Consider the following 27683-nt stretch of genomic DNA (forward strand, 5'->3'; position numbering starts at 1 on the left):
TCAGTGATCTGACAGTTTGCACAGCACTCTGTCAGATCACTGATCTGACATGCAGCGCTGCAGGCTTCACAGTGCCTGCTCTGAGCAGGCTCTGTGAAGCCACCTCCCTCCCTGCAGGACCCGGATCCGCGGCCATCTTGGATCCGGGGCTGGAGGGAGCAGGGAGGGAGGTGAGACCCTCGCAGCAACGCGATCACATCGCGTTGCTCCGGGGGTCTCAGGGAAGCCCGCAGGGAGCCCCCTCCCTGCGCGGTGCTTCCCTGCACCGCCGGCACATCGCGATCATCTTTGATCGCGGTGTGCCAGGGGTTAATGTGCCGGGGGCGGTCCGTGACCGCTCCTGGCACATAGTGCCGGATGTCAGCTGCGATAAGCAGCTGACACCCGGCCGCGATCGGCCGCGCTCCCCCCGTGAGCGCGGCCGATCGGCTATGACGTACTATCCCGTCCAGGGTCAGATAAGCCCAGGGCACCTCGACGGGATAGTGCGTCTAAGGTCACAGAGGGGTTAATGCCCACTCACTGCCCGCCATGAGTTATTAGTGCCCACTCACTGCCCGCCATGTGCGGAATTATTAGTGCCCACTCACTGCCCTCCATGTGATGAGTTATTAGTGCCCACTCACTGCCCGCCATGTGCTGAGTTATTAATGCCCACTCACTGCCCGCCATGAGTTATTAGTGCCCACTCACTGCCCGCCATGTGCGGAATTATTATTGCCCACTCACTGCCCTCCATGTGATGAGTTTAGTGCCCACTCACTGCCTGCCATGTGCTGAGCTATTAGTGCCCACTCACTGCCCTCCATGTGATGAGTTATTAGTGCCCACTCACTGCCCGCCATGTGCTGAGTTATTAGTGCCCACTCACTGTCCGCCATGTGCTGAGTTATTAGTGCCCACTCATTGTCCATGTGCGGAGTTATTATTGCCCACTCACTGCCCGCCATGTGCTGAGCTATTAGTGCCCACTCACTGCCCTCCATGTGATGAGTTATTAGTGCCCACTCACTGCCCGCCATGTGCTATTAGTGCCCACTCACTGCCCGCCATGTGCTGAGTTTTTAGTGCCCCACTCACCGCCCGCCATGTGCTGAATTACTCCCCAAATAACTATTCGACATCTGATAAAATATATATAGTAAGGCTCCAATATACAGAAACAGGATGGAGATATCAGGCAGGACAGCATGCAACATAAGAGGACTAAAGGCTGCCATAGCTACAGAGATAAAGCACTGAGCTAGAAGTCACGTATAGATTATATGTGCAGCGAGGAAAATAACCTGGAGACCCGGGATCTTTATACACAGCATGATCCGTATATAGCAGAGTGAGGAGTGATAACATGTACCACAGCTCTGTATCCATGATAAGTATACTGCACAGGGATGGAGCCTTTACACAGATACCACATATATAGTTAGCGTACCCTGGTTACTGGATCTGCACACCCAGCATCAACAGCCTGTAGCATTTATGAGGTCACATACAGTGTGACAACCTCTTGAAGCTCATCAAGAGATTGCCAAGAGTGTGCAAAGCAGTCATCAAAGCAAAAGGTGGCTACTTTGAAGAACCTAGAATATAAGACATAATTTCAGTTGTTTCACACTTTTTTGTTAAGTATATAATTCCACATGTGTTAATTCATAGCTTTGATGCCTTCAGTGTGAATGTACAATTTTCATAGTCATGAAAATACAGAAAAATCTTTAAATGAGAAGGTGTGTCCAAAACTTTTGGTCTGTACTGTACACATATTTGGTTTCGCCACATTCAGTAATTGCCCGATTTATCAATATAAAAAATAGAATTAACCTGGTCGCTAAACAGCGTAACAAGAAAAAAAGTAAATATGGTAGAATTAGTTTTTTTAATCGCCGCAACATTGCATTAAAATGCAATAACTGACAATCAAAAGAACGTATCTGCACCAAAATGGTATCATTAAAAACGTCAGCTAGGCGGGCAAAAAATAAGCCCTCACCCGGCCCAAGATCACGAAAAATGGAGACACTAAGGGTCTTGGACAATGACGCAATTTTTTTTTAAGAAACTTTGGATTTTTTTCACCATTTAGATAAAGAAGTCTATGAACTCATAATGACTTGGAGAATCATAGTGGCAGGTCAGTTTTTTTTTATTTTTTATTATTTTTACCATTTTATGGTATTTTTCTTCAGACTACCTCTCACCTCCAAAATTATAAATATAAGCTGAAAAAATTTTCAAAGCCTCAATACATTGGCAGCAGTGGGATTTGAACCCATGCCTCCAAGGAGACTGGAGCCTAAATCCAGCACCTTAGACCACTCGGCCATGCTACCTTTTTAGTGGCAGGTCAGTTTTAGTATTTGGTGAACATGGGGAAAAAAAACTGTTGTGGAATTGCACTTTTTTTTTTTGCCATTTCACCGCACTTGAAAATTTTCTCCTGTTTTTCAGTATAGAATATGGTAAAACCAATGGGGTTGTTGCAAAGTACAACCAGTCCTGCAAAAAACAAACCCTCACATGGCCATATTGATGGAAAAATAAAAACGTTATGGCTCTGGGAAGAACCTATCTTCTCACCTAAATAAACACTGGCATGATATATTGTATTGCCTGCGTTTTTCCTTTTTTCCCTCCTTTTTTTCTCTTATATACCCTATTTAGGATAATTCACACCTGTGTTCATTCTTGATTCCAGAATACACCTGATTACATGTACTTTATGATTTTTTGCATTGTATTATCTATCATAGCTATCACTAGAGAAGAGAGAGGATTCAAAATAATATAAATAAACTGAAGCAGTGGGCAGCAACTAACAGAATGATTTTTAACAGGGAAAAAAGCAAAGTACTACATCTGGGCAATAAAAATTAAAAAAGCAAATACAGAATGGGAGAAATAAAGCTAAGCAACAGCACATGTGAAAAAGACTTTGGTCTACTAAAAGATCACAAACTGAACATGAGTCAACAGAGTGATGCAGCAGCAAAAAAAGGCAAATGCAATTCTGGGATGTATTAACAGAAGCGTACAGTCTAGATTACGCAAAGTCTTTATTGCCCTCTACTCCTCTTTGGTCAGTCCTCATCTGGAATACTGTGTCCAGTTTTGGGCACCACATTTTAAACAGAAATCAACAAACTGGAGCAAGTTCGGAGAAGAGCGACCAGAATGGTGATCGGTCTGCAAACCATGACCTATGAGGAACGGCTACAAGATTTGGGAATGGAAATCTTCAGACAGAGGCTGGACAGACATGTGTCTGGGATGATTTTGTGAATCCTGCTTTGAGCAGGGGGTTGGACCAGATGACCCAGGAGGTCCCTTCCAACTCTAGCATTCTATGATGCCGTTATGAGTGTTATACATTACATTTTTTCACATGAATTTTTAGCTGTTTCTGTGTTTTTCTTGTTTTTTTTAATATATAGAAATCCTTGAAAAAGGCTCTTTGGGTCAAAACATTGGATATAATTTTGTTTACATATATGTCAGCTGTGAATTTAAAGAATTAAAATTCCAACATAACCATCAATATGAAGTGCCATGTCTTGAGTGCGAAAGGTTCCATATTTTGTGGTTTATAAGATGTACCCAGGGGTGGGATTCGGCACGTTCTCCCCGGTTTGATGAAGCCGCTTGTTAAGAAAAGCAGCCGGTTCCCCGAATCGGGGAGATTCAGAGCCGCGATCCGGTACCACACCTCCCAACATGCAAAAGATTAGGAAGGGGGCAAACACTTTGTCACACAACTGTATGAGTATTAGGGTATAGAAAAGGGAATCAGTTCCTAATGATGGTGAAAACCTACTATACTTTAAAAAAATGTATCCCATCAGATGTTTTTTAGAAAAAAATGGATCATAGATGTAAATAATTGCAACAGGAACATGTTTATTACTGTAATATACACAAACGAAAGACATTTGTTCAGACACGTAGATTGTGGATTTAAATAAAATGTAATGAATGGCAGAGAGGGTGTTAGGAAAAAAGTGAAAGAAATGTTGTTTTGTTTTTTTCAACACTCTTGTCCATATAGTGAATATATAAATACAGGTCCTTCTCAAAAAATTAGCATATAGTGTTAAATTTCATTATTTACCATAATGTAATGATTACAATGAAACTTTCATATATTATAGATTCATTATCCACCAACTGAAATTTGTCACGTCTTTTATTGTTTTAATATTGATGATTTTGGCATACAACTCCTGATAACCCAAAAAACCTGTCTCAATAAATTAGCATATTTCACCCATCCAATCAAATAAAAGTGTTTTTTAATAACAAACAAAAAAACCATCAAATAATAATGTTCAGTTATGCACTCAATACTTGGTCGGGAATCCTTTGGCAGAAATGACTGCTTCAATGCGGCGTGGCATGGAGGCAATCAGCCTGTGACACTGCTGAGATGTTATGGAGGCCCAGGATGCTTCAATAGCGGCCTTAAGCTCATCCAGAGTGTTGGGTCTTGCGTCTCTCAACTTTCTCTTCACAATATCCCACAGATTCTCTATGGGGTTCAGGTCAGGAGAGTTGGCAGGCCAATTGAGCACAGTAATACCATGGTCAGTAAACCATTTACCAGTGGTTTTGGCACTGTGAGCAGGTGCCAGGTCGTGCTGAAAAATGAAATCTTCATCTCCATAAAGCATTTCAGCCGATGGAAGCATGAAGTGCTCCAAAATCTCCTGATAGCTAGCTGCATTGACCCTGCCCTTGATGAAACACAGTGGACCAACACCAGCAGCTGACATGGCACCCCACACCATCACTGACTGTGGGTACTTGACACTGGACTTCAGGCATTTTGGCATTTCCTTCTCCCCAGTCTTCCTCCAGACTCTGGCACCTTGATTTCCGAATGACATGCAAAATTTGCTTTCGTCAGAAAAAAGTACTTGGGACCACTTAGCAACAGTCCAGTGCTGCTTCTCTGTAGCCCATTTCGGCACCTGTAGCCCATTTCCTGCACACGCCTGTGCACGGTGGCTCTGGATGTTTCCACACCAGACTCAGTCCACTGCTTCCTCAGGTTCCCCAAGGTCTGGAATCGGTCCTTCTCCACAATCTTCCTCAGGGTCCGGTGTCCTCTTCTCGTTGTACAGCGTTTTCTGCCACATTGTTTCCTTCCAACAGACTTACCATTGAGGTGCCTTGATACAGCACTCTGGGAACAGCCTATTTGTTGAGAAATTTCTTTCTGGGTCTTACCCTCTTGCTTGAGGGTGTCAATGATGGCCTTCTTGACATCTGTCAGGTCGCTAGTCTTACCCATGATGGGGGTTTTGAGTAATGAACCAGGCAGGGAGTTTATAAAAGCCTCAGGTATCTTTTGCATGTGTTTAGAGTTAATTAGTTGATTCAGAAGATTAGGGTAATAGGTCGTTTAGAGAACCTTTTCTTGATATGCTAATTTATTGAGACAGGTTTTTTGGGTTATCAGGAGTTGTATGCCAAAATCATCAGTATTAAAACAATAAAAGACGTGACAAATTTCAGTTGGTGGATAATGAATCTATAATATATGAAAGTTTAATTGTAATCATTACATTATGGTAAATAATGAAATTTAACACTATATGCTAATTTTTTGAGAAGGACCTGTATATAACAATATGAAATATTTAATGCTAACTTTATATTGCTTTTTAGATAAGAGATGTCTATTAGGAACTGCATACACTTTAATTGTAATGTAAGTACTAAGTTACTTTTCCTTTGTCATTCACTTATTTGTCGATACTGATTGTATGTTTGTATAAATCTGGTTTCTCCCCTGTGTGAGTTCTCACATGTCTCACAAGATGTGATTTCTCTGCAAACCATTTCCCACATTCTAAACATGAATATGACTTCTTCCCTATGTGTAGTATCCGATGTCTAAGAAGACTTGATTTATCTGCAAAATATTTCCCACATTCTGAGCATGAAAAAGGTTTCTCCCCCGTGTGAGTTCTCTGATGGGTAACTAAACTTGATTTCTGATTAAAACATTTCCCACATTCTGAACATAAAAAAGGTTTCTCTCCAGTGTGAGCTCTCTGGTGTGTAACAAGACGTGATTTCCTTGTAAAACATTTCCCACATTCCACACATGAAAAAGGTTTCTCCCCTGTGTGAGTTCGCTGATGTTTGATACAATTTGATTTATCTGCAAAACAATTCCCACATTCTGCACATGAAAAAGGTTTCTCCCCTGTGTGAGTTCTCTGATGGACAGCCAAACCTGATTTCTGTTGAAAACATTTCCCACATTCTGCACAAGAAAAATGTTTCTCGCCTGTGTGAGTTCCCTGATGTTTACCAAAAGTTGATGCATCTGTAAAACATTTCCCACATTCTGAATATGAAAAAGGTTTCTCCCCTGTGTGAACTCTTTCATGTCTAACAAACTCAGATTTGTGGTTAAAACATTTCCCACATTCTGCACAAGAAAATCTTCTCTCCTTTATATGATTTTTTTTATAAGTAACAAAAGACTTTTTGAGGGAAAAATATTTTCTATTTTCTGCAGTTGACAATAGATTCTTTGGTGTAAAAGCAGTCTGATTTTTAATGCCTCTTTTATGACTTTTATTTTTCTTAATAGTTTGTGATGAATCAGAAGGCAGGACCAGTTGAAAAGGATCTGATAATAAATCTTTGATGTGAAGGGGTGATGGAATATCTGTAGTAATGGCATTCACTTCAGTTATAGCTTGTGTGATCGCATGGTCATCTGATTTAGAAATTGCAGATGTCACTTGTCCCTTTGATCTCCTGGTACAGTCATCTGCCAAGAATAAAAAGTATTTTAAAATAAAATATCTTTAAAAAATATATTTATATAACATTTCTAAAATATACATAAAAATTGCAAGTTATATACACAAAAACAGTTGACGATCAAACATTTGACCTCTGTGCATGAACAAGTAGAGCATGATGTTCGTCTCAGTTTGTTCGTTCTGCCTGTAAGATCCTGGAATAATACACCAGCAAAAAATATTATGTAGGCCAAAATGATACTAATACAAACTTACTTGATCAGTAAATGGGTCTTGGAAAATGTGAACACAAAATTAAAAAACATTTTTTGCAATATTCAGACTTTTTTTTTCCATCACTTAAATAGAAAAAAAAACCAAAACAAAAAATAACAAAACTTCATTTTTTTTTTCACAATTTCATCCCAATTAGTATTTTATTCACGTTTTCATTATATTCTTTGGTAAACAGAATGGTTTCATTCAAAACTACAACTTGTCCTACAAAAAACAAGCACTAAGTAGTCAATGTTGACAGAAAAAAAAACAGTTATGGCTCTTGGAAGAAGACAAGGAATAAACAAAAGTGAAAAAAAGAGAAATACTCTTGTCCTTATGGGGTTAGCTTCATTTGCTATTCTGATAATGGAATTTTTTTTTATTTTCTGGCCTCAAACTTAGATGGCTCCTGTACAAGTTATTACATTTTGGACATTTGTAGAATTCTTAATAGAAAAAATATATTTTAGTCTCTTGAAGGTAAAATAATGGATCTTTATATATTAATTACTGTCATTTTTTTTTCTAACACCATTTTGTAAGGAATTTATGAAAGCTCATGTAGGTGGGCTGCCCGGCCCACTGTGGGATAATACTAGTCTCCCTTATTTCTTAAAGTGCCAAACTTTGCATAAAAAAAAAAAGAGGTTACAGATATTAATAGAGGGATTTGTAATACAAGTAGGATTAGAGAATTCAGATTTCTTTCCTTATTTCCAGAAAAGACGTTCTATTCAGTCTTCACCTCGGCTTTTCGTTTTGTGGGAACATATCCTTTCATGGATTATTGTGAAATGAAATCTGTAAAGGCAGAATTAGTTCCTGTTATCCCCAACGGTGGTGCATGTGGATTTTTGGACCCACTGTGCCACAGGGCCGAGCCTGCCAAGGTATTAACTGCAGCTCCTGATGGTGGAGACAGACTGGGCTGTAGGTAGCCGCCAGGTACCACTCCTGGTGAGATCCCAGTACTGCAGACGCCAGTGGTGAGGTTCGCTGACACGGATTAGGGCTAGGGCTATGTTCAAACACACCGGTCTAGGATACTGGATTAGGGATTGGCTGCACATGGACCGGGGAATAATGTTCAGGCACTGGCCTCACTGGGACCAGAACACTTTGGGATGAGGACTGGCCTCTCCAGGACCAGGGGACAGCGTTCAGGCTCAGGACACACCAGGACCAAAACACGTAGAACGCATTGCTTAATGGCAATTCCGCAACTCCCTGCCGCGGGTAAAACGCATGTGGAATTGGCATGCGTTTTCCCTCTAAACACTAGCGTTTTGCAAGCGTAATTAGATTGACAGGTTGTTCACACTTGTCAAACATAGTGTGACCAACTTTTTACTATTGATGCTGTATATGCAGCATCAATAGTAAAAGATCTAATGTTAAAAATAATAAAAAAAATAAAAAATCGTGATATTCTCACCTTCCGGCGGCCACCACAGCCTTCCCGCTCCTCGCGATGCTCCCGTTCCCAGTAATGCCTCGCGGCATTGACCCCCGATGACGTACCATCACGCGAGACCTCTACGTTATCACAGGTCATTGCCGCAAGGCATTACTGAGAACGGGAGAATCCCGAGGAGCGGGAAGGCTGCGGGAAGGTGAGAATATCACGATTTTTTATTTTAATTCTATTTTTTTACAGGTAAATGGTGCCCAGGGCCTGGTGAGTCTCCCCTCCTCCACCCTGGGTACCAACCGAGCATGATCCGCTTACTTCCCGCATGGTGGGCATAGCTACATGCGGAAAGTAAGCGGATCAATGCATTCCTATGTGTGCGGAATCCACGCGATTCCGCACAAAGAATGAACATGCTGCGTTTTTTTCCAGAATGCGATTCCGCTGCGAAAAAACCCAGCATGTGCACAAAAAATGCGGAATGCATTAAAAATGATGGGATGCTTATGTAAGATTTTTTTTTAGCCTTTTTTCTGCGGAAAATGACCAAAAAAACTGCTAAAAAACGCTAAAAATCCTGAACATGTGCACATAGCCTAACTTAATATTTTGTTGTACAACCTATTGTGGCAATCACTGCAACCAAACAATTCCGGTAACTGTCAATGAGACTTCTGCACCTCTCGACAGTTATTTTGGCCCACTCCTCAAGAGAAAACTGCTCCAGTTGTCTTGTGTTTGAAGGTTGCCTTTTCCAGACGGCATGTTTCAGCTCTTTCCAATGATGCTGAATAGGATTTAGGTCAGGGCTCATATAAGGCCATTTCAAAATAGTCCAATGTTTTCCTCTTAGCCATTCTTGGGTGTTTTTACCTGTGTGTTTTGGGTCATTATTCTGTTGCAAGACCAATGACCTGCGACTGAGACCAAGCTCTCTGACACTGGGCAGCACATTTCTCTCTAGAATCCCTTGATAGTTTGGGGATTTCATTGTACAGTGCACACATTCTAGACACCCTAAAAATTCTGCGGAAGCATGGTTGAAAAGCAATGTCTGAGTTTCATTTGTTCATTTTCATAGATTTTTTATTTATTATTACTTTTGTTAGATTCACATTATTTCTGTGACCATTGTGGGTTTTTCTGTCATTAAACGAATTATACAGTATTTAATGGGCTGGTTTTATGTGGGCACCCGCATTGCGGGTGGGAGGGTGCTCACTGTACCCCTTTTCCCTGCAGGACCTGCAGGTGTATGAGGAAATGCAGTAAGGTCATGATCATGTGACCAGTACATGTGTTCGGTCTGGGTGGTGTCTTGGGAGAGGAAGCACTCCCATGTAGCTCCAAGGAGCAGAGGACAGTGTGTGGCATCTTCAGGTTGAAACCTGCAGAGAAAGGACCTTGTTGCTTTGTTTTACCTTTTTGCCAGAAAGGCTTTGTTTGTTTTCATGAACCCTATGAAGGTTTATGCTGTCTAAAATAAACCAGCAGGTGAATTTCTACTTGGACTGTTCCTGTGTCTACCTTTGTGAAGCAGCGGAGCGAGTCAACCCCTCACAATATATATATATATTTATATATTTGGAATGATTTAACTTCTATATAACACTTATACACCATCTACATACACTGTATACTTTCTCTGATGAACTTAATATTTTTATTAACATTTTTTTAAATTTATATAATGTTCAATATTTAACTCGTTGGCACGTTAAGAGCCACTTGCACTTTTGATTTTTCTCACTTGGGTGGTTTACATGTCACATTCACATGTGTTCTGTTTGTCTAATACTTACCTGTGCAATCTAATGTGGCCAATTTACCAGATAAGCAATGTTTCAATAGTGAATGTGCTTTAGATTAGCAGCGATATGTCCATCCTGGACTACCTGTTTCATCCTATGTGCTGAACGCTCACAATGTGTTGTCTCGCCTGATGTCCATGGCAACTCGTCTATCCAGCGTCGTTCTGGACACTACCCTTCAATTTTAGGATGTTTGGGGGTGGAGTTACTCAGAATGGCGTGTGACACTGCTTCCTAGATGCCATTCGGGAGCGTGGCCAAGCACTTACCCATGTGGGGTGTAAACTCCCACTGACATATTCTATTGGCACATTCCCTTTCCTGTGGAGCTGGACACCAGTCACGCATCGAGGGCGTGTCTTACTAGGCATTACACTCAATACCGGGCAAAGGGGGCATGTAAAAGAGGGAGCTATTATAAATAACAGCTATCAATAAGGCAACATGCTAAGCAATTGAGTTACTTACTCTGTAGCCAATACCTGGGATAATCCCCTCTGAAAAGTAACTCCCATTCACCATATGTTCTCAATTAATCCAGGTCTTGTGGTTTATTAGAAACCTATATAAAAACCTCTTTGGAATACTTATTCATAGCCTCTCTGAGGAAGCTGATGCAGCGAAACAAGCGTAAGAGGGACAGTGGTAAATATGTTACCCCAATCTACGGTATGTACTTTTTGTGAGTTTTGTGCAGGATGTTCTAATTTTTTAATGTTATGGCATAGCACTAGCATACACTTGTCCTTGCATGATTGTCTTTTCCTTGAAATATGACTTTGTGATTTTTTTGGTCACTTGCTCTGTGTCCCCATATTTCTCGTTAACTGGTGTGCTACATTTGCTGACTTTCTCTAATTTCTTCAGGCCCTTGAGCCATAATTTATACTTATTAACTTTATAATGTTATGTATATTTTTCCACAAATCAGCAAATGTGACACGCTAATGTTATTCCTATATATATACTGCTCAAAAACATAAAGGGAACACTAAAATCCCACATCCTAGATATCACTGAATGAAATATTCCAGTTGTAAATCTATTCATTACATAGTCGAATATGCTGAAAACAATAAAACCTAAAAATGATCAACGTAAATCACAACTAATATCCCACGGAGTTCTGGAGTTGGGATGATGCTCAAAATCAAAGTGGAAAATGAAGTTACAGGCTGATCCAACTTCAGTGGAAATGCCTCAAGACAAGGAAATGATGCTCAGCAGTGTGTGTGGCCCCCATGTGCCTGTATGATCTCCCTACAACGCCTGGGCATGCTCCCGATGAGGCGGCGGATGGTCTCCCAAGGGATCTCCTCCCAGACCTGGACTAAAGCATCCGTCAACTCCTGGACAGTCTGTGGTGCAACGTGACGTTGGTGGATGATGCGAAACATAATGTCCCAGATGTGTTCAATTGGATTCAGGTCTGGGGAACAGGCGGGCCAGTCCATAGCTTCAATACCTTCATCTTGAGGGACTGCTGACACACTCCAGCCACATGAGGTCTGGCATTGTCCTGCATTAGGAGGAACCCAGGGCCAACCGCACCAGCATATTTTCTCACATGGGGTCTGAGGATCTCATCTCGGTACCTAATGGCAGACAGGCTAAATCTGGCAAGTACATGGAGGGCTGTGCGGCCCTCCAAAGAAATACCACCCCACACTATTACTGACCCACTGCCAAACCGGTCATGCTGAAGGATGTTGCAGGCAGCAGATCGCTCTCCACGGCGTCTCCAGACTCTGTCACACCTGTCACATGTGCTCAGTGTGAACCTGCTTTCATCTGTGAAAAGCACAGGGCGCCAGTGGCGAATTTGCCAATCCTGGTGTTATGTGGCAAACGCCAAGCGTCCTGCACGGTGTTGGGCTGTGAGCACAACCCCCATCTGTGGACGTCAGGCACTCAGACCATCCTCATGAAGTCGGTTTCTAACCGTTTGTGCAGACACATGCACATTTGTGGCCTGCTGGAAGTCATTTTGCAGGACTCTGGCAGTGCTCCTCCTGTTAATCCTTGCACAAAGGCTGAGGTAGCTGTCCTGCTGCTGAGTTGTTGCCCTCCTACGGCCCCCTCCACATCTCTTGGTATACTGGCCTGTCTCCTGTTAATGCCTTCAGCCTCTGTACACTATGCTGACAGACACAGGAAACCTTCTTGCCACAGCTTGCATTGATGTGCCATCCTGGATGAGCTGCACCACCTGAGCCACTTGTGTGGGTTGTAGAGTCCGTCTACCACAAGTGTGAAAGCACAACCAACATTCAAAAGTGACCAAAACATCAGCCAGAAAGCATTGGTACTGAGATGTGGCCTGTGGTCCCCACCTGCAGAACCACTCCTTTATTGAGTGTGTCTTGATAATTGCCAATAATTTCCATCTGTTGTCTATACCATTTGCACAACAGCATGTGAAATTGATTGTCAAACAGTGTTGCTTCCTAAGTGGACAGTTTGATTTCACAGAAGTTTGATTTACTTGGAGTAATATTCTGCTGTTTAAGTGTTCCCTTTATTTTTTTGAGCAGTGTATATTCTTGGGACAGCAGTTCTTACTATATCTACCTTAAGTTTTGCATTTTTGCACATAACTACAAGATGGAACCACAGTACTTGTATTTAATCTGATCACGTTTACACACAAATGATTTATGTAATACTGTATGCGAGTGCTTTTCAAAATTATGGTATATGATTAATTTATATATTAGTGTATTTATTTATTTCTGTTTCCGTAAAATACATTGATTACCACTTTTGTGGAGTCTCTTAGTACAAGTAGACCCCAATCCTTTGGTATTGGGATATACTGAAGATTTAGCTATTATTGACGAACACGGTTTCTCTATTTTTCTTCACATGATTTTCTATGTTGTCAGCACATTCTACTTATGCAGTCATTTGGATTTGCAGTTTAGAAATCTGGGAAGATAAGGGCCATATATAGCGTCTGGATAAAAATTTACCTTTATTTGGTATAATCTAAAAAGCCAGTATGGCACGTAAATCAAAAGAAAAAAAGGGGGACATAAAGGACAAATGGAAACCTTATGTGCTCAGTGCCCTATTACCTACACAGAATGGGGAAACTAGACAAAAACTAACAACAGGTAACAGATACTAAACAGCACTGACTATGTGCCAAATCCCTGCCAATCCTCCTATAGTTACCCTATGATCACAGAAGCAATTATCTCCCTAGGATCACAAAAAATGGGCTAACAATGGTATGCCAAGGTGTAAGTATAAGACTACGGATGTACCCCAAATAGATCTTTACAACCTTGTATATTTGTACCAGGAGTGATGTATTCTTTGCTGCCTTTCTCACAATATTGGAAACAAGAAAGGTGGCTATATTATATGTACAAAGTGTTATCCAAATCACATCAAATCTAAACACATGGTACTTATGGATACTGGATATAGGATTAGCGTCAGTGCAATATAGAAATCTATACTAAAACATTCCTAGATGCCACAAAAACGTCATTATAAATCCCCAACATATTTAACCGGGATACCTATAACTCATTTTGCTATATATGAGTGTTCCCTGCTGGGTTCAGTTGTGGCTGACTACAGGGTTAATGATGGTGCCCAAGGGAGACGCCGCTTTACAGCTTCACATTCCTACACCAGGGTCGGGTATGAGGTGAATGGTGAGAGGAGAACGGCTGGCGATGGCAGAACCAAACAAGCGGTGAGATCCACCCAAATATATGGTTTCCCTATTTACTGAGTTGCATGCATCGCAGCGTTCCGGACCCAATAATTCACCATCATTAACCCTGTAGTCAGCCACAACTGAACCCAGCAGGGAACACTCATATATAGCAAAATGAGTTATAGGTATCCCGGTTAAATATGTTGGGGATTTATAATGACGTTTTTGTGGCATCTAGGAATGTTTTAGTATAGATTTCTATATTGCACTGACGCTAATCCTATATCCAGTATCCATAAGTACCATGTGTTTAGATTTGATGTGATTTGGATAACACTTTGTACATATAATATAGCCACCTTTCTTTCCAATATTGTGAGAAAGGCAGCAAAGAATACATCACTCCTGGTACAAATATACAAGGTTGTAAAGATCTATTTGGGGTACATCCGTAGTCTTAAGGTACCTTCACACATAACGATATTGTTAACGATATCGTTGCCATTTGTGACGTAGCAACGATATCGTTAATGAAATCGTTCTGTGTGACAGCGACCAACAATCAGGCCCCTGCTGGGAGATCGTTGGTAGCTGAATAAAGTCCAGAACTTTATTTCGTCGCTGGACTCCCTGGAGACATCGCTGGATCGGCGTGTGTGACACCGATCCAGCGATGTCTTCACTGGTAACCAGGGTAAACATCGGGTAACTAAGCGCAGGGCCGCGCTTAGTAACCCGATGTTTACCCTGGTTACCATGCTAAAAGTAAAAAAAAACAAACACTAGATACTTACCTACCGCTGTCTGTCCTCCAGCGCTGTGCTCTGCACTCCTCCTGTACTGGCTGTGAGCCGGAAAGCAGAGCGGTGACGTCACCGCTGTGCTTTCCGGCTCACAGCCAGTACAGGAGGAGAGCAGAGAAGCAGAGCGCAGCGCTGGAGGACAGACAGCGGTAGGTAAGTATGTACTGTTTGTTTTTTTTTACTTTTAGCATGGTAACCAGGGTAAACATCGGGTTACTAAGCGCGGCCCTGCGCTTAGTTACCCGATGTTTACCCTGGTTACCGGCATCGTTGGTCGCTGGAGGGCGGTCTGTGTGACAGCTCTCCAGCGACCAAACAGCGACGCTGCAGCGATTCGGATCGTTGTCGGTATCGCTGCAGCGTCGCTAAATGTGAAGGGGCCTTTATACTTACACCTTGGCATACCATTGTTAGCCCATTTTTTGTGATCCTAGGGAGATAATTGCTTCTGTGATCATAGGGTAACTATAGGAGGATTGGCAAGGATTTGGCACATAGTCAGTGCTGTTTAGTATCTGTTACCTGTTGTTAGATTTTGTCTAGTTTCCCCATTCTGTGTAGGTAATAGGGCACTGAGCACATAAGGTTTCCATTTGTCCTTTATGCCCCCCTTTTTTTCTTTTGATTTACGTGCCATACTGGCTTTTTAGATTATACCAAATAAAGGTTAATTTTTATCCAGACGCTATATACGGTATTAAATTTCTATTTGGATAACACACCACGCTTATTATATATGAAGATAAGGGCCAGCATCTTCTAATTCCGGGTAGTAGGGTGCACTCTATTGGGTGTAAGCTATGATCGGGACTCGAACAGAAGAACTTCCAATGCCCGAAGTAATGGGGGCAGTTTTGGTTTACCAGGAGAATGGCGACTGGTTGACTGTGATATGGCCGGACTACACCGAAGGTAAGATAGCCACAGCCAGTGACTGAGAAGAATCTGTGACTTCTCTACATTTAGTGGTTGCTACTCACCTAGGTAGTCATATGTAGGAATCTCCTCCTTACACCGCTCATCACCCCACACATATGTCTCTGTAGTATTAATATCAGTCATATCTTTACCCTGAAACAAATATTGCAAAAGTCACAGACAGATCGAGAAGTCACATCTATGATCAGATCTAATCCTGCCATCTCCACTAATCTCATTACACAAGTATAAAACATATAATTCTGGTAGATAAAACAAGACTGAACACAAGATCTTCACAGCCGTCTACACATCATAGGGGAGATCTCATGACACCTTCTCTCCATCTACCTGATGATCCTGAGGAACATTGGGATTTTCTTGTTTACAGTCCTGTGGAAGAAGAGGACGGGGACATCTCTCTGGTGTTGTCCTCTTACTGGATAGAACTGGAGAAAACATATACAGGGACTGAATTCATTCTTTACATACAGATAATTATACGCCGTGTGTATTTAGTCCTGTCTATTACCTGGTGATGTGAGGGGCTGGGGAACCTCTAAAATGACGTCTTTGTACAGATTTTTGGGTCCTTCTAAATACTCCAACTCCTCCATTGAGAAATAGACAGCGACATCCTGACACCTTATAGGAACCTGACACACACAATGATACTGTCATCACCTTGATCCACTCAAACATTAAAGAATAATGTCCCACCATTCCCAGCAGTGTCACCTCTCCAGTCAGCAGCTCAATCATCTTGTAGGTGAGTTCTAGGATCTTCTGGTCATTCATGTCCTCATTTTTCAGGGGGCAAGGTGGAGGCCCTGTGATTGGGCTCAGGCGTCTTCCCCATCCCTCAGATGCAGGGGCCTGACAGCGCTCACTAGAGGTCTTCTTCACTACTGTGTAATCCTGGTTATGGAGAGACACATTAATAAATCTCTCTACAGACTTTCCCAGAGTCCTCATCTCACCAGTTCTGTCCTTCTGTTATTCCCATAGATAAGAATGATGTAATGTGATGTCATCAGAATCTCTCACCTCTCCAGTAAGCCGGAAGAGGATCTCTAGGGTGAGGTGTAATATCCTCTCCACCATCTTGTCTCTGTCTCTATCCATCCTTGATGGGTCAATCAGAAAAATTCTCTTAAATAGAAGATCTCCACTGAGAGATATCGTAGGGACCTGAATGGGGAGAAGATGACGATGTAATATCATAAATATACAGTGTAATAATTCAATTACTGGAGATAATGCCGGAACATATGAGGAGATATAACATGCAGATGCTGTATTGTTAGTTCGTATATACTGGAACATTAGTTGAATTGGTGACAGTCAGCTTGTAAGCTGTCTATTTTGTTCACAGCTTCAGCTGCTGACTGGCTGTACATACCTTATGTGACCAGCGCTCACAGAAGCTGCTGTATTCTCTTGTTTGTGTATTATGCAGTTATGGCACCTTACTCACACTTGCTTTATCCTATGCAGAGGTGCAGGGTAGTTTTTGTAGTTTACTATTGAACGTTGGTATTGCCTTCATTTCTGACTGAGCATTCCTCCCATCAGTCTAAGACTATATTTAATTAATGCTGGATGCTACTTGCCCTTTCAATTTGTAGGAAATAGCCCCAGAGGGACATGTTGGATAAATGTTAGGTTTAGGGTCCCATTACCCCTTAGCTACCACCGATACACATTAAAACGGCTGCCAATAAGGGTACTTATTCCCTTATTGCCCTTTTAAACGGGCAATCGGGAATAAGGCTGTAGCTCTCCCCCGAAGAACATGATCAAGGCCAAATTTTCCGGTGTCTAATCACAATAAAAAAGTGTGCTGGCTGTTTCAATAATTTCTCTCTCTTTTGACATGATATACATGTCAAAGGAGAGAGAAATGCTGCTCACCGATACCTTCGCCAACCCCCAATTCCTCCTGATCAGTCCCACTGCCAGGTGTCACCTTCCTGGAACCAAAAAATGGTGGGCACATGCATAGTAAGCCTGCCGAGATCTGCCGGCCATTACCCGGCAACAACAGGAAATGTTTCCCCCAGCCTGGCGTCATTTTCCTGGAAAAGAAAAATTGTGGATGCATGTGCAGTACGCCAGCCGAGATCTGCCGGACATTTTCCTGGAAAAAATAGGACATTTTTCATATTGATTCTTTTTAATCACTGTGATAGGCCCTATCAGAGTGATGAAAATAAAAAAAATAGTAAATCAAATCCCCTCTTTGTGACCCTCTTACTTTGAAAAAAAAAATTATAAAAATATATACGGTATATTTTTTCCATACTTTAAGTTGGGCTTCAGGTTAGGTTTAGGGTGTATTAGGGTTAGAATTGATTTTTTTTTTTTAAAGTGAAAAAAAGGGACGCTATGATGGCTAATGTTGAGTGCAAGTGCTCGCTACTGAAGTTTGCATTGGGTGCTCGGGTATGCACAGAGTATCGCGGATCCCCACATGGCAGGCACTCAAGCAATTGCAAAATTCGGTGCATACCCGAGCACCCAAAGCAAGCTTGAGTAGAGAACACTTACGCTCAATACTGATGACGACACATTCAATAAGACGACCTAATGTTATCAAATTTTGTGTCACACCAGTGGATTCTAAATGCTCACTATACCCCTGGATAAAATCCTTGAGGGGTGTGGTTTCTAAAATGGGGTTACAGTGGTTTCCACTGTTTAGGCACATCAGGGACTCTCCAAACACAACATGTCATCCGCTAATTATTCCTGCAAATCTTACATTGAAAATGTCAAATTGTACTCCTTCCCTTTTGAGCCCTGCCGTGCACCTAAACAGTAGATTTCCCCCACAAATAAAGTATCGGCTTATTCAGCAGAAATTGCACAACAAGTTTTGGTGTCCATTTTCTCCTGTTACCCTTGTGAAAATAAAAGTTTGGATCGTAAGTACATTTTTAGTGAAAAAAATGAAATGTTCATTTTTTCCCTTCCACATTGCTTCAGTTCCTCTGAAACACCTTAGGGTTTATAAACTTCTTGAATGTGGTTTTGAGCACCTCGAGAGGTGCAGTTTTTAGAGCCTTATCACTTTTGGGTATTTTTTATCACATAACCCCTCAAAGTCACTTCAAATGTGATGTGGTACCTAAAATGAAGATTTTGGGTACCTACCGTAAAATCTCTTTCTCGAAGCCTTCATTGGGAGACACAGGAAACCATTGGTGTATGCCTCTTCTGCTGCCAATAGGAGGTTGACACTAAAAAACTTTAGCTCCTCCCCAGCAGTATATACAGCAGCGTTTGTGGAAGCGCGGAATTGCCTCAAATCCACAGTGCATTGTGCACACAATGTTAATCAATGGGAAATACAAAAACACTGTGCACATGCTGCGGGAAAAAACGTGTGAAATCGCAGTGTTTTATTTTCCACAGCATGTCAGTTCTTTTTGCGGATCTGCAGCGCTTCTGCACCCATTGACTTCCATTGAATCAGTCAAATCCACAGCAAAACCGCAGATGTAAAAAAGATCTGCGGTTTTGAAACACTGCAGATCGGGAGGAGGGAGTGTTGTGAATTCTGCTTTTGGGTTCCCTCCAGTAGTTGTAGGTGGGAATGCAGTTGTCCCTGAGTTGCAGTCCTGGCCAGGTGTATCTGCTGATTGCAGTTCTGACTGGGATATTTAGGTGTGCAGGATTCATTAGTCCTGGCCAGTTGTCCATGGTTCTGGGAGGTTTTGGATCTTTGTCTGGTTCCTCCTGCCTTGCTGCCAATTCAGCAAAGATAAGTGTCTGGTTTTTGTTTCTGTGGCACACATGCTGTGTGCTTAATAACTCTGTGCTATTCATTTGTTTTCTCTTGTCCAGCTTAGATTGTGTCAGTGTTTTCTCAGTCTTGTTGGATTCTCTGGAGTTGCAGATATACGCTCCACATCTTTAGTTAGATGGTGGAATTTTTTGTATTTTCTGCTGTGGATATTTTTGGAAGGGTTTTAATACTGACCGCTTAGTATTCTGTCCTATCCTTTCCTATTTTAGCTAGAGTGGCCTCTTTTGCTAAATCCTGTTTTCTGCCTGCGTGTGTCTTTTCCTCTACTACTCACAGTCAATATTTGTGGGGGGCTGCCTATCCTTTGGGGTTCTGCTCTGGGGCAAGGTAGATTTCCTATTTCCATCTATAGGGGTATTTAGTCCTCCGGCTGTGTCGAGGTGTCTAGGATTTGTTAGGCACACCCCACGGCTACTTCTAGTTGCGGTGTTAAGTTCAGGATTTGTGGTCAGTAGAGGTTCCACCAACTCAGAGAAAGTTCCATGCGGCTCCAAGGTCACCGGATCATAACAAGGGAGTGTGTGGGCGGAGTGTGGGCGCAGCTATAGGCGTGTATGTTGTGTGCTGGTGTCTGCGTGAATCTGCATCTGTGTGCAAGTCTTTGTGTGTGAGTCCCTGTGTGTGTGCGGGTTAGTGTAAGCAGCCATTGTCTGATGGGATTACTGCTCCGATCCGGCAATGAATGCTCACAGTGACAGCATTGCTGATGATGGGAAAGTAGTCCCATCAGACAATGGATGTTTTCAGTAAAAAAATCAAACATACAGTACATACTTACCAAACAGCTAGTCCCCGAAGCCTAGGATTCTCCTAAAAATAACATAATAAACCAACCTATACTTACATTTCCGCCATAGTCCAGTTAATAACGAGTGTCCCACGACGATCTCCCATGTAGAACAGTGACATCTGGCATGTCAGCGCTCTACAGGGGCCCAGCGGGGGTACTCCTCCGCGATGTATATCCCTCCGCCGCTGCAGGGAGAGAGGTCACTTAAGTTCATTTTCTCGCCAGCAACGCTGTGAGAAAATTCTCACGCAGTATTGCCATAAAGTGCGAGAATGAACTAAAGTAACCTCTTCAGTGATGCACTGCAGGAGCCATTGTCTCCTGTCAGTGTGTCACTGGAGGCCCTGTAGAGCAGTGACATCACCCGATGTCACTGTTCTATAGGGGAGATTGTCGTGGGACACTCGTTATTAATTGGACTGCGTCGGACCAGGGAGTATACGGTTGGTTTATTATTTTTGCAGGTGATCGATGGTGGTTGTAAGTATGGTGAAATTAAGAATATTAAAATACTTTTTTCTGGCTGTGTGTATTTATTAACCATTTCACTACTATAGGATTAGTAATGGATAGGTGTCTTATTGACGCCTCTCCATTACTAACCAGGCTTGATGTCACCTTACAATATAAAGGTGACATTAACCCCTTATTACCCCATATGCCAACGCTACAGGGCAGTGGGAAGAGAGAGGCTAAGTGCCGGAATAACGTTTCTGTGGCGGCTGAGTGCTGGTATTTGTAGCCGAGGGAGGGGGCAATATCCATGGCGCCCTCTAGGCTATGAATATCAGCCCGCAGCTGTCTGCTAGCCTTTCTGGCTAAAAATTATTGGGGACCCCACGTCATTTTTTGGGGGGTCCCTCTATTTTAATAGCCAGTAAAGGCTATGCAGACAGCTGCGAGCTGATATTCATAGCCTGGGAAGATCCATGGGTATTACCCCCTTCCCAGGCTATAAACATCGGCCCCCAGTTGCTGACTTTCCCTCTCTGGACTTGAAAATTGTGCGGGAGCCCACGCAATTTTTTTCCTCCATTTATTTTTTAAATTAAACAGATATTGTGCTTAAGGCCGGGGTCACACTTATCAGAAACTCGCACGAGTCTCGAACCTCAATAACTGGCACTGCCGCCAGCACTCGGGACCGGAGTGTGCGGCTGCATGTATTTCTATGCATCTGAACGCTCCGGTCCGAGTGCTGGTGGCAGTGCCGGGTATTGAGGTGCGACACTCATGTGAGTTTCTCATAAAGTGTGATCCTGGCCTAACACAGATTTTTTTCTATCTATAGATAGATCTATCTATCCCATATCTATCTATCAATCCATCTACCCCATATCTATCTATGTATCTATCCCATATCTATCTATCTATCAGTCTGTGTGTGTAATGGTCTGCGTGTTGGACAAATGTTAAAGAGAAGGTTGGACCAGAAATTACATCACAATTCTTTTTTTTTTTGTTCAATAATAGATCTTTATTTAGCTTTCAAAAACGCATACAAATCTGCATGAAAAAAAGGCATCAAAAAATCCATCACATACCCTGAAGTTTCTGAGTCACAAGCTCTAGACATTTGGGAGGGGGAGGAGGGAGCTCTGCTGCCTTAGGAAAAAAAGGGTGCGGTGAGTTCCCTCACAAGATGAGTTACCGCGCTTCGAGTCATGTTGGGGGGGATGAGGACGGTGGGCGGGGAGAACGAGACAGCCTGCAAAAATGGCAGACTAAATGGCGAGAGCGAGTACCGACCATGGGAGCAGGCCATGGAACCAGCCAGGGACTAAATTTTGAAAACCGTCTGTCAGGAGAGCAGGGTGGCGAGGGGCCGCAGTTGGGTTATAACTGCATCACGATTTTATGTAAAAAAACACCATATCACTATTGCATTTAAGGAGGCCCCCTCCTATCTCCCTGGGACATAAAGGGAATCTGTCACCCCCAAAATCGTGGGTGAGGTAAGCCCACCGGCATCAGGGGCTTATCTACAGCATTCTGTAATGCTGTAGATAAGCCCCCGATGTATCCTAAAAGATGAGAAAAAGAGGTAAGATTATACTCACCCAGGGGCGTTCCCGCTGCTGGTCCGGTGCCTCCTATCTTAATCAGATGACATCCTTTTCTTGTCTTCAGGCTGCGGCTCCGGTGCAGGCATACTTTGTCTGCCCTGTTGAGGGAAAGGTCAGAGAGGCCCAGCGCCTGCGCACTGCTTTACTTTGCTCTGCCCTCAACAGGGCAGACAAAGTACGCCTGCGCCGGTGCCTGATGACAAGAAGAGGACGTCATCTGATGAAGATAGGAGGTACCGGACCGGACCAGCAGCGGGTAACGCCCCTGGGTGAGTATAATATAACCTGTTGTGAATTCTGTTGTCGGGCTCCCTCCTGTGGTCATGAATGGTACTTCGGCTGGTTCTGTCCATGGACTTCCTCTGGTGGGTGTTTCGGAGTTTCCTTCCTCAGGTGACGAGGTTAATTCGTTAGCTGGCTGCTCTATTTAACTCCACTTAGATCTTTGCTCCATGCCACCTGTCAATGTTCCAGTATTGGTCTAGTTCACTCCTGGATCGTTCTTGTGACCTGTCTTCCCAGCAGAAGCTAAGTTCCAGCTTGTATTTCTTTGGTTTGCTATTTTTCTGTCCAGCTTGCTATTTTTATTGTTGTCTTGCTTGCTGGAAGCTCTGGGACACAGAGGGAGCGCCTCTGCACCGTGAGTCGGTGCGGAGGATCTTTTTGCGCCCTCTGCGTGGTCTTTTTGTAGGTTTTTGTGCTGACCGCAAAGTAACCTTTCCTATCCTCGGTCTGTTCAGTAAGTCGGGCCTCCCTTTGCTAAATCTATTTCATCTCTGTGTTTGTATTTTCATCTTTACTCACAGTCATTATATGTGGGGGGCTGCCTTTTCCTTTGGGGAATTTCTCTGAGGCAAGGTAGGCTTTATTTTTCTATTTCTAGGGCTAGCTAGTTCCTTAGGCTGTGCCGAGTTGCATAGGGAGCGTTAGGCGCAATCCACGGCTATTTCTAGTGTGTTTGATAGGATTAGGGATTGCGGTCAGCAGAGTTCCCACGTCCCAGAGCTCGTCCTTTATTATCAGTAACTATCAGGTCATTCCGTGTGCTCTTAACTACCAGGTCCATTATTGTCCTGACCACCAGGTCATAACAGTACAGGTGGCCCAAAGTACTAATGCATCTCAATAGAGGGATAAGAGAAGTTCTGAGACCATTTTTTTTTCTTTGCAGTGTGTTTTGTTTCTCTTTTCCCCTCTACATCTGGGTGGTTCAGAACACAGGTGTAGACATGGACATTCAAGGTCTGTCCTCTTTGATGGATAATCTCACTATAAGTGTACAAAATATTCAAGATTTTGTGGTTCAGAATCCGATGTCAGAGCCTAGGATTCCAATTCCTGATTTGTTTTTTGGTGATCGATCTAAGTTCTTGAATTTCAAAAATAATTGTAAATTGTTTCTTGCCTTGAAACCTCGCTCCTCAGGTGACCCTGTTCAACAAGTAAAGATCATTATTTCTTTGTTACGTGGTGACCCTCAAGACTGGGCATTTTCCCTTGCGCCAGGAGAGCCGGCATTGCGTGATGTTGATGCGTTTTTCCTGGCGCTTGGATTGCTTTATGACGAACCTAATTCAGTGGATCAGGCAGAGAAAATCTTGCTGGCTCTGTGTCAGGGTCAGGATGAAGCGGAGATGTATTGTCAGAAGTTTAGAAAGTGGTCTGTGCTCACTCAGTGGAATGAATGTGCCCTGGCGGCAATCTTCAGAAAGGGTCTCTCTGAAGCCCTTAAGGATGTCATGGTGGGATTTCCCATGCCTGCTGGTCTGAATGAGTCTATGTCTTTGGCCATTCAGATCGATTGACGCTTGCGTGAGCGTAAAGCTGTGCACCATTTGGTGGTACTATCTGAGCATGGGCCTGAGCCTGAGCCTATGCAATGTGATAGGACTTTGACCAGAGCGGAACGGCAAGAACACAGACGTCGGAATGGGCTATGTTTTTACTGTGGTGATTCCACTCATGCTATCTCCGATTGTCCTAAGCGCACTAAGCGGTTCGCTAGGTCTGCCACCATTGGTACGGTACAGACTAAATTTCTATTGTCCGTTACTCTGATTTGCTCTTTGTCACCCTATTCTGTTATGGCATTTGTGGATTCAGGCGCTGCCCTGAATTTGATGGATTTGGAGTTTGCCAGGCGCTATGGTTTTTTCTTGGAGCCCTTGCAGTATCCTATTCCATTGAGAGGAATTGATGCTACGCCTTTGGCCAAGAATAAGCCTCAGTACTGGACCCAATTGACCATGTGCATGGCTCCTGCACATCAGGAGGATATCCGCTTTCTGGTGTTGCATAATCTGCATAATGTGGTCGTTTTGGGGTTGCCATGGCTACAGGTTCATAATCCAGTATTGGACTGGAAATCTATGTCTGTGTCCAGCTGGGGTTGCCAGGGGGTACATGGTGATGTTCCATTTTTGTCTATTTCGTCTTCCACTCCTTCTGAAGTTCCAGAGTTTTTGTCGGATTATCGGGATGTATTTGATGAGCCCAAAGCCAGTGCCCTACCTCCTCATAGGGATTGCGATTGTGCAATTAATTTGATTCCTGGTAGTAAGTTTCCTAAGGGCCGGTTGTTCAATTTATCTGTGCCAGAACACGCCGCTATGCGAAGTTATATAAAGGAATCCTTGGAGAAAGGTCATATTCGCCCGTCGTCATCACCGTTAGGAGCAGGGTTCTTTTTTGTTGCCAAGAAGGATGGTTCTTTGAGACCTTGTATTGATTACCGCCTTCTCAATAAAATTGCAGTCAAATTTCAGTATCCTTTGCCGTTGCTGTCTGATTTGTTTGCTCGTATTAAAGGGGCTAGTTGGTTCACCAAGATAGATCTTCGAGGGGCGTATAATCTTGTGCGTATTAAACAAGGCGATGAATGGAAAACAGCATTTAATACGCCCGAGGGCCATTTTGAGTACCTGGTTATGCCATTCGGGCTTTCCAATGCTCCATCAGTATTTCAGTTCTTTATGCATGACATCTTCCGAGAGTACCTGGATAGATTCAGAATTGTATATTTGGATGACATTTTGGTCTTTTCGGATGATTGGGAGTCTCATGTGAAGCAGGTCAGAATGGTGTTCCAGGTTATTCGTGCAAATTCCTTGTTTGTGAAGGGGTCAAAGTGTCTCTTTGGAGTTCAGAAGGTTTCATTTTTGGGGTTCATTTTTTCCCCTTCTACTATCGAGATGGACCCTGTTAAAGTCCAGGCCATTTACCATTGGACTCAGCCGACATCTGTGAAGAGCCTGCAAAAGTTCCTGGGCTTTGCTAATTTTTATTGGCGCTTCATCGCTAATTTTTCTACTGTTGCTAAACCGTTGACTGATTTGACCAAGAAGGGTGCTGATGTGGTCAATTGGTCTTCTGCAGCTGTAGAGGCTTTTCAGGAGTTGAAGCGTCGTTTTTCTTCTGCCCCTGTGTTGTGCCAGCCAGATGTTTCGCTCCCGTTTCAGGTTGAGGTTGATGCTTCTGAGATTGGAGCAGGGGCTGTTTTGTCGCAAAGAAGTTCTGATGGCTCGGTGATGAAGCCATGTGCTTTCTTTTCTAGAAAGTTTTCGCCTGCTGAGCGTAATTATGATGTTGGTAATCGTGAGTTGTTGGCCATGAAGTGGGCATTCGAGGAGTGGCGTCATTGGCTTGAAGGAGCCAAGCATCGCATGGTGGTCTTGACAGATCACAAGAATTTGACTTATCTTGAGTCTGCTAAACGGTTGAATCCGAGACAGGCTCGATGGTCGTTATTTTTCTCCCGTTTTGATTTTGTGGCTTCGTACCTTCCGGGCTCTAAGAATGTGAAGGCTGATGCCCTGTCAAGGAGTTTTGTGCCTGACTCTCCGGGTGTTCCTGAGCCGGCGGGTATTCTCAAAGAGGGGGTAATTTTGTCTGCCATCTCCCCTGATTTGCGGCGGGTGCTGCAAAAATTTCAGGCTGATAGACCTGACCGTTGCCCAGCGGAAAAACTGTTTGTCCCTGATAGATGGACTAGTAGAGTTATCTCTGAGATTCATTGTTCAGTGTTGGCTGGGCATCCTGGAATCTTTGGTACCAGTGATTTGGTGGCTAGATCCTTTTGGTGGCCGTCTTTGTCACGGGATGTGCGTTCTTTTGTGCAGTCCTGTGGGACTTGTGCTCGGGCTAAGCCCTGCTGTTCTCGTGCCAGTGGGTTGCTTTTGCCCTTGCCGGTCCCGAAGAGGCCCTGGACGCATATTTCTATGGATTTTATTTCGGATCTCCCCGTCTCTCAAAAGATGTCGGTCATTTGGGTGGTTTGTGATCGCTTTTCTAAGATGGTCCATTTGGTACCTTTGTCTAAATTGCCTTCCTCCTCTGATTTGGTGCCATTATTTTTCCAGCATGTGGTTCGTTTACATGGTATCCCGGAGAACATCGTTTCTGACAGAGGTTCCCAGTTTGTTTCGAGGTTTTGGCGATCCTTTTGTGCAAGGATGGGCATTGATTTGTCTTTTTCCTCGGCTTTCCATCCTTAGACAAATGGCCAAACCGAACGAACTAATCGAACTTTGGAAACATATCTGAGATGCTTTGTTTCTGCTGATCAGGATGATTGGGTGTCCTTTTTGCCGTTGGCTGAGTTCGCCCTTAATAATCGGGCCAGCTCGGCTACTTTGGTTTCGCCGTTTTTCTGCAATTCTGGTTTCCATCCTCGTTTCTCTTCGGGGCAGGTTGAGTCTTCGGACTGTCCTGGTGTAGATACTGTGGTGGATAGGTTGCAGCAGATTTGGACTCATGTGGTGGACAATTTGACATTGTCCCAGGAGAAGGCTCAACGTTTCGCTAACCGCCGGCGCTGTGTGGGTCCCCGACTTCGTGTTGGGGATTTGGTTTGGTTGTCGTCTCGTTATGTTCCTATGAAGGTTTCCTCTCCTAAGTTTAAGCCTCGTTTCATTGGTCCGTATAAGATTTCTGAGGTTATCAATCCTGTGTCATTTCGTTTGGCCCTTCCTGCTTCTTTTGCCATCCATAATGTGTTCCATAGGTCGTTATTGCGGAGATACGTGGCGCCTGTGGTTCCATCCGTTGATCCTCCTGCCCCGGTGTTGGTTGAGGGGGAGTTGGAGTATGTGGAGGAGAAGATTTTGGATTCTCGTGTTTCGAGACGGAAACTCCAGTACCTGGTCAAGTGGAAGGGTTATGATCAGGAGGATAATTCCTGGGTTTTTGCCTCTGATGTTCATGCTGCCGATCTGGTTCGTGCCTTTCATTTGGCTCATCCTGGTCGGCCTGGGGGCTCTGGTGAGGGTTCGGTGACCCCTTCTCAAGGGGGGGGGGGTACTGTTGTGAATTCTGTTGTCGGGCTCCCTCCTGTGGTCATGAATGGTACTTCGGCTGGTTCTGTC

General features: G+C 43.4%; 1 protein-coding gene and 1 non-coding gene across 2 annotated transcripts in view; both read right to left on the reverse strand.

The window, feature by feature from the left end:
* Positions 1-2248: 2248 nt before the first annotated feature.
* Positions 2249-2330, reverse strand: TRNAL-UAG (transfer RNA leucine (anticodon UAG)). The gene has a single exon. It is a non-coding gene; the product is annotated as a tRNA-Leu (tRNA).
* Positions 2331-3874: 1544 nt separating this feature from the next.
* The window catches only part of LOC138663885 (oocyte zinc finger protein XlCOF22-like), a 55806-nt gene continuing 31997 nt past the window's right edge, over positions 3875-27683 (reverse strand). Inside the window, exons 3-8 of the mRNA XM_069750254.1 lie at positions 16701-16844; positions 16392-16571; positions 16186-16309; positions 16005-16102; positions 15716-15806; positions 3875-6784 (exon numbers count right to left, since the gene is read on the reverse strand). Coding sequence (XP_069606355.1) covers positions 5742-6784; positions 15716-15806; positions 16005-16102; positions 16186-16309; positions 16392-16571; positions 16701-16778 — 1614 coding nt within the window. The 5' untranslated portion in view covers positions 16779-16844 and the 3' untranslated portion in view covers positions 3875-5741. The remainder of the gene's footprint in view (positions 6785-15715; positions 15807-16004; positions 16103-16185; positions 16310-16391; positions 16572-16700; positions 16845-27683) is intronic.

The sequence above is a fragment of the Ranitomeya imitator genome, chromosome 2, assembly GCF_032444005.1.
Source record: "Ranitomeya imitator isolate aRanImi1 chromosome 2, aRanImi1.pri, whole genome shotgun sequence".
In the NCBI taxonomy this organism is placed as follows: Eukaryota; Metazoa; Chordata; class Amphibia; order Anura; family Dendrobatidae; genus Ranitomeya; species Ranitomeya imitator.